This window comes from Etheostoma spectabile, chromosome 6 (genome assembly GCF_008692095.1).
Source record: "Etheostoma spectabile isolate EspeVRDwgs_2016 chromosome 6, UIUC_Espe_1.0, whole genome shotgun sequence".
Lineage (NCBI taxonomy): Eukaryota > Metazoa > Chordata > Actinopteri > Perciformes > Percidae > Etheostoma > Etheostoma spectabile.
In genome coordinates this window covers 17,974,890-17,986,662 of record NC_045738.1, presented here as the reverse complement: position 1 = coordinate 17,986,662, position 11,773 = coordinate 17,974,890, and the positions used below count along the sequence as shown (strand labels likewise).

General features: G+C 40.8%; 1 protein-coding gene across 2 annotated transcripts in view; it reads left to right on the top strand.

Annotated features, from left to right (window-relative positions):
- Positions 1-10,193, top strand: part of col28a1b (collagen, type XXVIII, alpha 1b) — a 23,929-nt gene extending 13,736 nt beyond the window's left edge. The window contains exons 18-35 of one of the 2 annotated variants that reach the window (XM_032519670.1): positions 321-389; positions 776-847; positions 960-1,028; positions 1,171-1,242; positions 1,801-1,869; positions 1,949-2,017; positions 2,960-3,028; positions 3,112-3,180; positions 4,027-4,095; positions 4,187-4,255; positions 4,674-4,742; positions 5,089-5,169; positions 5,268-5,303; positions 6,038-6,074; positions 6,156-6,710; positions 7,288-7,472; positions 8,263-8,554; positions 9,512-10,193. In XM_032519670.1, coding sequence (XP_032375561.1) covers positions 321-389; positions 776-847; positions 960-1,028; positions 1,171-1,242; positions 1,801-1,869; positions 1,949-2,017; positions 2,960-3,028; positions 3,112-3,180; positions 4,027-4,095; positions 4,187-4,255; positions 4,674-4,742; positions 5,089-5,169; positions 5,268-5,303; positions 6,038-6,074; positions 6,156-6,710; positions 7,288-7,472; positions 8,263-8,554; positions 9,512-9,684 — 2,124 coding nt within the window. In that variant the 3' untranslated portion in view covers positions 9,685-10,193. The remainder of the gene's footprint in view (positions 1-320; positions 390-775; positions 848-959; positions 1,029-1,170; positions 1,243-1,800; positions 1,870-1,948; positions 2,018-2,959; positions 3,029-3,111; positions 3,181-4,026; positions 4,096-4,186; positions 4,256-4,673; positions 4,743-5,088; positions 5,170-5,267; positions 5,304-6,037; positions 6,075-6,155; positions 6,711-7,287; positions 7,473-8,262; positions 8,555-9,511) is intronic. The other variant, XM_032519671.1, reaches the window with a different exon arrangement.
- The last annotated feature ends 1,580 nt before the right edge of the window (positions 10,194-11,773 follow it).

Sequence of the window (11,773 nt, the reverse complement as noted above, 5' to 3'; positions counted from 1 at the left end):
CATACCTGGCAAATAAAGCTGATTCGGATTCAGAAAATTTTTTTTTCAAATTTCGTGAAACACATTTGTCATTTCAGTAATAAATGATCTTTGATTCCCAATTTCTTGCTAACATTTCATTAGAACCTGATTAGCCTTTGTACTAGTATTTAACAATCACACAGGTGGTTTCATTTGGTGGTGATTAAAAAAAACAGACATTATTTAATGGATTTACTATCATGTTTGCTGGAAGTTCCCCTGTTCAGTTTCCAAGTCAAGCTCCAGACCGTAGAGACACAGTTTGAATATCCCACTGAATGTGTGCATGTTGTTTTCAGGGGAATCAGGGCCTCCCTGGTGGGCCTGGCCCGACAGGCGAGAGAGGTGTTGGACAGCCAGGACCGAAAGTAAGTCCTCTGAACAGTTACCACTCTACAGCATAGGTCCCTTTTAAGGTAACAGTTCCACATTTGGGGAAATACACGTTCTTACCAAGAACGAGACGACAAAATTGATACCACTTTCATGTCTGAGAGTGGTATTGATTTTCTCGTCTAACTTTTGGAAAGCAAGCGGTTCATCCCAAAATGTCTAATTTGAAATTTTTTAAATTTAAAAAAAAAAGTTTAATAGTAAAACATTGCCAGCTGAGGAAGGATCTGACATTGTAGGTCACACACTTTAGCTCTGTCGCGGCTCTCTAAAATATAAAGTAGCAGAAACAACCATCAAGTCATTCAGTTGATCAGTCTGCGCCCCGCCGATACTCCTGCACGTTACTTTCCTCTCTCAGGGTGACCCGGGGTCCGAGGGGCTACCAGGTATACCCGGTGAGCCAGGAGAGGATGGAGCGCCAGGACAAAAGGTAACATCAGAACCTAAACCTGTTTTCTCTATTTTACATACAGTGTGTGTATGTATATATTAATGGGTCTTACCAGTCTTCTGCTTTATTGACTGTCTTCAAATGACAACAGGGTGACGTTGGGTTACCGGGGCCCAGGGGACCCGACGGTGCTCCTGGTAAAGGCACACCTGGAGGAAAGGTAACAGACTTTTTTCACAGTTTTATACAGTATATAAAGACTATGTATAAATGTACTGTACTATTTGAGTTTCCGCATACAATGATCCATATTGAGGATTATTTAGAAGAATGTCAATGGCAGTTTTGTGTTATTTTGGCAGGGAGACAGAGGGGACAGGGGGACCAGGGGACAGCCAGGTGCAGTCGGTCCTGTAGGGCCAATGGGCTCAAAGGTAGGTAAACACAGTAAAGAAGCATTTTAAGTGAAACACAGAACAGTTTTACACTAGCCAGCAGTGTTGCTGCAAAACCTTAAGTTCCAAGGCTGTAAAAATGTAACGGCACTCCCGCAGATTTCTCTTTTCTTTGTTTTCTAGTGTTTGTAAGTGTGTTATTTGGCTTTTAAATTTAGTGTCAATAAAGATTTACGTAAAAAGTTTTAACAAAACCTAGCTGTAAATGAAATTATAACTACTAACTATATTGTTAAAAATACACCACCATATACTAAATCAGGGGTCTAATTTGCAGTAAAATGCCATTACGTCATTCAAAGATTTGAAGGAATTTCTTAATGTATATCGCAGATATACTGTACCTACTAACTAAGCTTTATATCCACCAAGCCCTAATAAACACTTACTGTAGACTAAGCAGGGCATAATGAGTTATTTTACACGTTTAAAGTATTATAATTTGAAACCTAAAATTGTTCTTACAAACCGCCGATGTCTGAGTCCCACCTTGTTCCCTTTGTCTGGCGTTAACCTGATGAGTGTTTTCCCTTTCAGGGGGAACCAGGAATTATGGGGCCACCAGGTGCATCTGGACCACCAGGCAAGGGTTTAGCTGGTGCCAAGGTAAGCCTGTGTGGTGCAAACAAACCGCAGATGTAAACCGTCAACAGCAACAATTGATCTTATTTTGTTTTTTTCTCAGGGAGAACCGGGCCAACCGGGTCCAGCTGGAGCTGTGGGAGAGCAGGGGACAGGTTTACCTGGACCAAAGGTGAGTTCAGGTTCAGGTTAGTCTGTATCCATGATATTGTACTTCCGGGATTTCTCTTTTTCCGCCGGAAATTCCACCGGATTTCACTGTTCTCTGCTTGATATCCGGTAACTTCCGCTTTGTTTGCGTTGGAATTGCGTTGGAATCCTATTTTAAACTCTAACTGCTCCTCAGATCTCTGCAGGGTAAATCCAGACAGCTAGCTAGGCAACTAAAACTACTTTTAAACATATACGTTCCACCAAAACAATTTCCTTCCCGAGGCTATTTTGCAACAGCACCGGGGCTCCGTCCAGGGCTTAGCACCGCCCGAGACTACTGTCATCGGCTTAAAGTAATGCCAATAAATGCTAGACCCTCCTCTGCAGCGCTGTGGAGGAAGGTCTGGCAAAGCGAGACTAGGTTCAGGTTTACTATTCACTGATCCTCCCATGAAAACTACTCAGTGGTGGAAGAAGTATTTAGATCTTTTACTTGAGTAAAACTACTAATACCACACTGTAAAAATACTATGTTATAAGTAAAAGTCCTGCATTGAAAATGTTACTAAAGTAAAGTATGTAAGTATCATCAGGAAAAAAGTGTCACACAAAAATCACACATTTTAGAAACTGTAAATCATCCAAACAGTTGTGTTTAATTGTCTAATCATCTTAGCTGGACTTGTAGGCCTGTGTATTGTGTGGTAGTTTGATTTATAAACATTTTATTTTATAAACTACATGTGTTTTGTGTGCAGAAAGCTGTCAGATGAATGTAGTGGAGTAAAAAGTACAATATTTCTCGGAAATGTAGCGGAGTAGAAGTAGAAAGTTTCAAGAAAAGTCTCAAGTAAAGTACTCAAAGTAGCTCAAATGTGTACATAACAGTACTTGAGTGGATGTACTTAGTAACATTCCACCACTGAAAGTACTGACATAAGTGGCATGTTTTGGTTTGTAGGGGGACAGAGGGTCTGCAGGGCCGGCTGGGACACCTGGACTTAAAGGAGACGGTTACCCCGGCCCTACAGTGAGTATCAACCTCCATCACCCCCCCCCCTTATCAATCTACGCCCGCACTCTGTCATTGTTCTCACACCGTGTCTTACTCAGGGACTTCCGGGGCCTCCCGGTCTGAAAGGAGAGACTGGATCAGATGGCGCCGGTTTACCTGGATCTAAGGTAAAGGTTCACCTCGGGAAAAACATAAAACACAGACAGTGTCTTCAATTAATTGGCAAAATGTTTTGTTTCTGTTATAGAAGTTACTTTCACTTCTCAGGTGATTGTATTTACAGTGAAGTTAATTGTCTGTGAGAATATTTAGATCTTGTTTTATGCGCTTTGACCATAGTGTCAGGAGTAGGGTTGGGTATTGTTTGGATTTTTACGATATATAATAAGTAAACCTATGTCACCTAACGCACAACTACAATAATTTAACAATAAATAACACTATTAACAAGTAACAACAAAATAAGTGTTAAGTTGGTATGCTAACCAAAGCCCAGAGGAAAATATGGCATTTTAAAAGTAGCCTACATTTACGGTAGCTAGGTAGACTACAGAGAAAGTGTGATATTTTTACGTCTGTTTCGGAGCGACAGAGGGAAAATATTTCAGTTGTCACGTTGAGTGGAACCGAAATGAGGAACCGAAATTTGCGTTCTAATCGGGTCCAATTCCTATTGGTTGTGGGTTGCGGTTTTTGGTACCCAACCCTGGTCAGGAGATAACCCTAGGACATAAGAAGATGATTCATAGAAAAACATGCGTTTTCTTGGGGATCAAAGAATCACTATTGTATAATATGACAATCGATAATATGAAAATCCAGGAAATAGAAAATATGTTTTGGTACTTCAGGTGTTTTTTCAAAGGTTTTTCTTGCTGTGTTGACAGTTTGTGTCTTTCCATCCTTGTGTTTATAACCAAGATGTTTAATAAACTATATATATATATATATATATATATATATATATATATATTTTGTTTTAAAATAATTTACATTATACGTTTCCTGTTCAGGGAGACAGAGGCTTGCCTGGACCTCCTGGACCCGTTGGGCCACCAGGAATTGGTGTAATTGGTCCCAAGGTAATGAGGCTTTTTTAGTTAAACTAGAAATATATTGCCCTTTGAATTCATGTTTATATCCAGAAAGACACAGCGTTTGATTTCCCTGCAGGGCTCAGTTGGCCAAATGGGACCACGTGGTGCACAGGGCTTACCTGGAGAAGGCATCCAAGGACAAAAGGTAAGATTGGCAGCTGTAAGTTACAGACTTGAAAAGTTTGATCTGCAGCTTTTTTCAAATGTCAATAAACTGTACAATAAACTGGCCCTTGATCTGATTCAGATTTACCAGTCCTTGGTGAAATTGAGTTTGACATCCCTGTTTTAGGCTAAAGACTCAAATATATAACTCAAGCAATAAGACAGTAGTTTATATTTTTAGCATTCAACATATTAAAGCTGAAAAATCTAAGTTATATGGCTAAGACTTGTGTTTTTTATGGAATGCTAACAAAATAGGTATTATATATCTCTGTTAAAATGACTTTAGTACCCTGTTTAGGAGTAAAAATCCATTTAGCTTAGAGAGAGAAACTTTCCATTAGCTCCTTCTTGTTGTTTAAGTTCTCCTGGACGTGAACTGTGCTCTGTGTTTACAGGGGGAGACAGGATTTCAGGGGATCCCCGGCCCCAGAGGTCCTCCTGGACAAGGCCTGCAGGGGGACAAGGTAACAATATCAGCACCTGCATAATGAACATAGTCAACATTAAATATGACATGACAGAAAATCTAGCAAATATGAAAAACTGCATGAAAATTAAAACCAAATATGTAAATAAGTTAGTGGCTTCAAACAAAACAAAAGATAACTTCAGCACTTATAAAATCAGTAAGCTGCATGCAACATAATTATATTAATCTATAATTAATTAAAGGTTTCCAATGGCCGTTGTACATACAGTATATGTGCATTTTTACAGGGTCTCTGGTGGAGGGGATTGTATCTCTTTTATCTTCTATCTCAGCCGTATTGTGTGATTCTATAAAACGACGGTCTTTCTTTCCTCCTGTAGGGGGATCGAGGCTTCAGAGGGGAAAATGGGAAAAAGGGGGACAGAGGGGAACATGGAGAGGCCGGAGCCACCGGACCTTTGGTACTGGACTTTTTTTTAGAGGGATTCAAAAGTCTTCAAATCTCTCAATATGTGAACAACTAACACATTTTCTATTTTATTTCTATTTTACATCCCAGGGTAGGGTGGGACAAAAGGGAGAACCTGGACTTACAGTAAGTAAAGTGCCTCAATCATTACTGTGAGAATCATGCAGTGCAGTCAACTATATTTCAACTATATTTCGGAACTTCTGCACATTGGGTTAAAGTGCTGTCCTTTAATTTTTAAAAGGCTTAAATTTGAGGCTGTTCATGTCCACATTGGATAAGCAGGGAAGGATTTGAAGTCCTTTAACAGCCATCTTTATGGAAATAGTCTTCATTCTGAATATTCTAGTTTGACTTTCAGGTTTAAGGGTGTTTGTTAGGAGACTGTAGGGTGGCTGGACTCAGCCTTCGAGATAAGGTGTGGAGCTCGCACATCTGGAGCAAGTTTGGAGTAGAGCCGAAAGCCACTTTTGGGTCTCTTTACTGGTAGAAGACCCCGCAGTAGACCCAGAACACACTGGAGAGATTATAAATCTCATCTTTCCTGGGAACACCTTGTGATCTCCCAGGAGGAGAGGGAAAATGATACTGGGGTGAGGCACGACTGTTCCACCTTGAATAGACTGCTGCCACTGAGACCTGTCCCTGGATAAGCTTAAAAAATGGATGGATGGATGCTCACATTCATTTTGGTTGGACTGAGGCCTTGGCCTAGTCCTAGACTGTTCCAACTGATGTGGATTTAAACGCCTTCAAATTAAAGCCGAAAGCTAGAACGTTACCTTCGTAACTCTCAGTGATTTATTTCTTTACAGTAACAAGGTCACAGTTTGTCGTAAAAGTCTGTCTGTCTTTCACAGAGGGAAGAAATCATCAAAATAGTGAGATCTATATGCAGTAAGTAATCAAAAACTCTCACTTGGAATATGTGGCAATCTTTTAACGTCTATAACCTGTATCTGTCTCTCTGTTGCATAGGTTGTGGAGTGACCTGCCGACAAACCCCCTTGGAGCTGGTTTTTGTGATCGACAGCTCCGAGAGCATCGGTCCCGACAACTTCAACGTGATCAAAGACTTTGTAAACGCCCTGATCGACCGAGCCTCGGTCAGCCGGGACACCACGCGGGTGGGTGTGGTCCTCTACAGCCACATCAACATGGTAGTGGTCAGCCTCAGACAGGAGGCTACCCGTGATGAGATCAAGTCTGCGGTGCGCTCCATGACCTACCTGGGCGAGGGGACGTTCACGGGCAGCGCCATCCAACAGGCCAACCAGGTTTTCAAGGCGGCGCGAGCAGGCGTGAGGAAGGTCGCCATCCTCATCACGGACGGGCAGGCCGATAAAAGAGACGCGGTCAGTCTGGAGAGCGCCATTTCAGAAGCTCGTGGGATTGACATTGAGATGTTTGTGATCGGGGTGGTGAATGAGAGCGACCCTCAGTATAAGGAGTTCCAGAACGAGCTTAATCTCATCGCCTCGGACCCCGACAGCGACCACATGTACCTGATCGATGAATTCAAAACACTTCCAGGTGAGCATACAATTAAGGAATACAAGGAGTCTTCCCTGGTATTTTGGTGCATAACAATAACCAGAAAGAGAAAATCAACAACAATAATAAAGTATTGCAAAGGTCACAAATTAATTATAAAATAGAAATTGAGACATTGAAAATATTTTGAAAAAGAAAATTGTTAAAGAGATGTTGACCCATAATATTGTACCTTATTGTACATATTAAAGGGTTGAATTAAAAATGAAAACACATTTTCAACTCATCACTAGTAGGCTATCAAGCTCTGCAGGTTTTGGTTTTATTTGCACAGATTTTAAGATACTAAAATCTGCCTGCCCCTAAACACAATGGGGGCTAATATTTAGTGTAAAAAATAGAATTTAACAGTAACATCCCTTTGCAGGAATGGTGTCACTGTTTCTCTGGATAATAACGAGTAGGGACTATTTCTTTGGCAGAAAGTAGTTCCAATGACAAAAATGTGTGTTTTGTGACTTCATCAGCGTTACGGTTACACTAGAAAAACAGAGATTAAACCATGCAGAAGAGTATACAACTGTATATTTACGGTTTTGGTCTTCTGGTCTTGCAGCTCTGGAGAGAAAACTGCTGAGTCGTATCTGTGAGGATGGAGAAAAACGTTTGTTCAGCTCTGTCCCGAGTTCCAGGCTGCCTCCAGGAATCCCCGAGGTCGCCAGTAACGTTCGAGAACCTCCGTACAGGACAGATACCGACACCCCCACATTCACAGGAGACTTCCGGAAAGTACAGATGGTGGTGAGAAGAACAAATCAGTCATTATTTTAACAATTTACAGCTGTATTTATGTTTCTCCGGCAATATCCATACGCAACTAAGTTAAATCATCCAAAAACCCTTGCATTTTTAGCCAGTTGGTCCATTGCTTTGGTCCAAACTAAAATGAGAATTGTTTTGGTATTGGTATTGGATTGGGACAAAAATTGGAACAGACATTCATTGTTCCCAGAGGAGGAGTCTTAATGACTCTGGTGATCCTCTGACTCCCCTCTGGCGCCAGCGTGAGGTAATAATTTGCTGTTTTGAGTGAATTGTCTCCATCCAACTATTAAATGGATTTAAATTGGGTTTAGATATTTATGTCCCCCTAAGGATGTAACATAATCCATTAGTACATAATCCCTTAACTTTTCATCTAGCGCATGATCAGGTCAAAAATTTTAGTTATTGCCCAAAAACAAAAAGTTGTCCAATACTTATGGAAGCCTACAAATGGTTTATGACTTAATACTTGGAAATTCATTCTTGTGCAAATTATTTTTTCTGTCAGTCACTTAATCACTTCAGCTGTACTTGCACATATTGCTGGGTAGTTTAGGTAATGACAAAGCTTCATATTGTATTAGCTCTTTTTATGTTTGTGTGCAAAAATCGTAAGTACTGAAAGCGGTCAAATAATTGTAGTGAAATAAAAAGTACAATATAACCATTTAAAATGTGCGAATAGATCATAGTATTACAACATGATGTATGTATTACCTTACCTGGATAAATAAAGGTTGAGTAGATTCTCTCTGCTCTGTTCCAGCCCGGCCCTCCAGCGTCACGACCCGACAGAGAACCCATCCCTCCACAGAGACCCAAGACAGACGACAGAAGCGGACCAACAGAGACTCAGAGATTTCCACAGTTTGACAGGGAACCCTTCAGACCTGTCACAGAGTTCCTTCCACAGTTTGACATGAAAGATCCCGACCGCCATGTGGTGATGACGGGAGCCATCGGGCCAGCGGGTCCCACTCTAAAGGCCCCGCCTGAAGAAAAGACACAACCGCCGACTCCTCCGACTCCTCCATTGCCGAATTCTGACACCTCATCAGGTAACTGCCAAAGAGATTGTAGGATAAAGTAATGATTGGTTTAAATGGTCAGTGAAGGAAAAAGAAACATGCACTGAATGTTTTCTAACATAGTTTTTTACATTTTAAGACCTCTGCACGCATAAAATGATATACGTTAAAATATGCTGACCTTTTATCTAAAACATGGTTAACAAACATAAATCAGTCCAAATTAAAGGAATACTTTGACAATTTGGATAAAACACTTACAGTGTTTGCTTTCTTATAGAAAGTAAGATGAGCATAGTTAGATAGATATCGCTATACATATCCTGGCTGTAGCTTGATATACGCTAGGCTACAGCCAGTTAGTTTTCTTAGCCTAGCATATTTCCCAAAATGTCAACTTTTAATCCATCGGACATAGTACATGGTAAATAAGATATATTGTGGACAGCAAGAGTCACATAATTAGCCTACATTATAAGACTTGTATCCTGATATTTCTAACTTTAATATGATAGTCCAAATTTACATTGAAGTGGTAATCCAGACTGAAATATCTCAACATCTACTCGATAGATTGGCACATTTTGCACCGATGTTCATGGTCCTCAGAGGATGAATCTTGATCCCCTGACTTTTCCTCTAGCGCCACCATGAGTTGACATTTGTGGTTTTGAGTGATATGAACTACTGGATAAAGGCCATGTCATTTGACTATGTAATTAGTGTAATACTTATCCATGCAAAACTAATGATACTTAGCGCTAATTATCAGAAGTTAGCATGCTCACACGCTAAACTCAGACGGTAGGCTAAACATTCTACGTGCTCAGCATCAGCATGTTAGCATCCTCAACGTGAGCACATTAGCATACTGGTGTTAGCATTTAGCTTAAAACAGCACTGTGCCTAAGTACAGCCTCACAGAGCAGCTTGCATGGTTGTAGAATCTTAATCTTTGCCAATTGTTTTTGTTTTCTATTTCTCCAGAGGAGCGCTGCAGCCACGTGCTGGATCCAGGACCGTGCCGGGACTACGTAGTGAAGTGGTACTACGACGCCACAGCTAATTCTTGCGCTCAGTTCTGGTACGGAGGCTGTCGAGGAAACGGCAACCAGTTTGAGACGGAGAAGAGCTGCAGGGAAACCTGCTTCAAGGTCTAACACGCACACGTACCGATGGTCACAGGTAAAACATTCTGCTGTGACTTGACATGTCGCTTTGCCATGAGGTTCACTTCCAAGTTCAGAGCCTTAGTATTTTACTTGTAGCTACTTCAACATGGATAGGAGAAACAAACAGAGAAGGTAATAAAAAGAGGCATCATTAACCCATTTAACAGAAAGTGGATTTCAAATCGTTCAGTAGGCGAAGTACTCTTGTTTTTTCCTGACCAGAGGGATTTGTGTATTAATTGTGTGAACCAAGCTACGCTAATGCAAAGAACATGATGCCTGTGATGTTACTTACACACTGTGGAACAGTTTGGTTAAAAATAAAAAAAACTTTGTAACCACTAACCTTTTTTATTCAGAAAACGTAATCCTTTTGTATATTACAATGATGTATTTCTTTTTTACTTAATGTCTAAATTTGTTTATGTTTGTTTATAATACTGTGAATTGTCATTAATGGAGAAACCAAAGCAAATAAACTTATCATTTCAAGCATTGCAGGTAGAATTTTCTGTCAGTCGCTTTAGCCCAAAGCTAAATGAATGCCAGATAAACTAATGCACGATGCCCCCATGTATAGACTATTTCACACAAAAGAAAATAAGTGCTGGTTGTATTTGACCATGCACCTACAAGAGTTAATAGATTTTTCAGATCATAAATAACTGGTATTATAGCTACATTTGCAAAAGCAAAGTAATCCTCATTCATTTCTGCAGTTGATCCATCCTCGCTACACAAATGCCTAATAAAAGAAAAGAACAAAAAGCCAGTAGAGAGCACGTTATGTTGTTCAAGTTAAGAGGAAATCACGAAGCATAAGACGCAGAAGAGGATGATGACTCACTGAGAAACCCTTTCTTCACCTCAAAGTTTCAAAGTTGGACGTGATTACATGTAATTAGCGAGGAGAGGCTGCTGCTCTCTGAACAATGCATCTTCAGCTTGAGGCATAAAAAGCACATTAAGTGCCTATTTAGCTGCAAGGCTTCTTCTTGTTGACTTCAGGGTAACGTCTTGAGAAGAAACACAAACGGATGGTCGTGCTGGGCAAACGTGGTGGGTGATATTTTCCATCAGTGCGGTTAATGTTTCCTGTCTACACAAGTTAATGAAAAATGGTAACAGCCAGTGAAAGCAATAGGAAAACAGAAATTTTATTATTGTTTTTGTGATCAAATTTCACACACACACACACACACACACACACACACACACACACACACACACACACACACACACACACACAACACACAACACACACACACACACACACACACACACACACACACACACACACACACACACACACACACACACACACACAACGGGAAGGAGGGAGACAAAACAACACAGCAGAAATAGACACACCACAAAAGACAAGGGACCAAACACCTGCACAAGTTAGAGGTCCAGGCCGCAGCACAAGGCTACAAAATGGACCTCACAGAATCAAAGATGCTCCAGAAAAGTGTCCAGAGTCTTTTCAGGCGCTCCATGGATGCACGCCGTGGAGAGTTCCATACACACTACATCCAAATAGGAAAGGGTCCATGTGCGGATAGAGAAGGCGTGAGGTGGTTTCCAACGGGTTGCAATCATTTTCTTTGCAGCTGGAAGTCCAGCAAACACAGCACGTTTTCTGAGTACCAGAGCTGAAAGGCTGACAGGTCATTCAGAATCAAAACATTGACTGTAACAGTCACAGTAACATTAAACAAGACGGAAATTTTTGATGCAATACTGTTCCAGAACTGCCCAACGAGAAAGCACTTCCAGATCATGTGAAAATATGTGCTATGTGTGGGACGGCCTATATCTCACTCAGTTGGTGCGCTCGCCCCATGTTGGCTGAATCCTAAAGCGGCCCGGGTTTGAATCCAGTCTGCCGCCCTTTGCTGTGTGTCATCACCCATCTCTCTATACCTTTCTCGTCTTTCCACTGTCTCTCTTTCTAATAAAAGGGAAAAATAAATAAAATGTGCCATGTGCTTTTTATTAAGTGCATAAAGGGCTGTGGAAATTTTAATCTTTGACTTTACCTTTACATTCAGTAACACATTCATTAATATATACA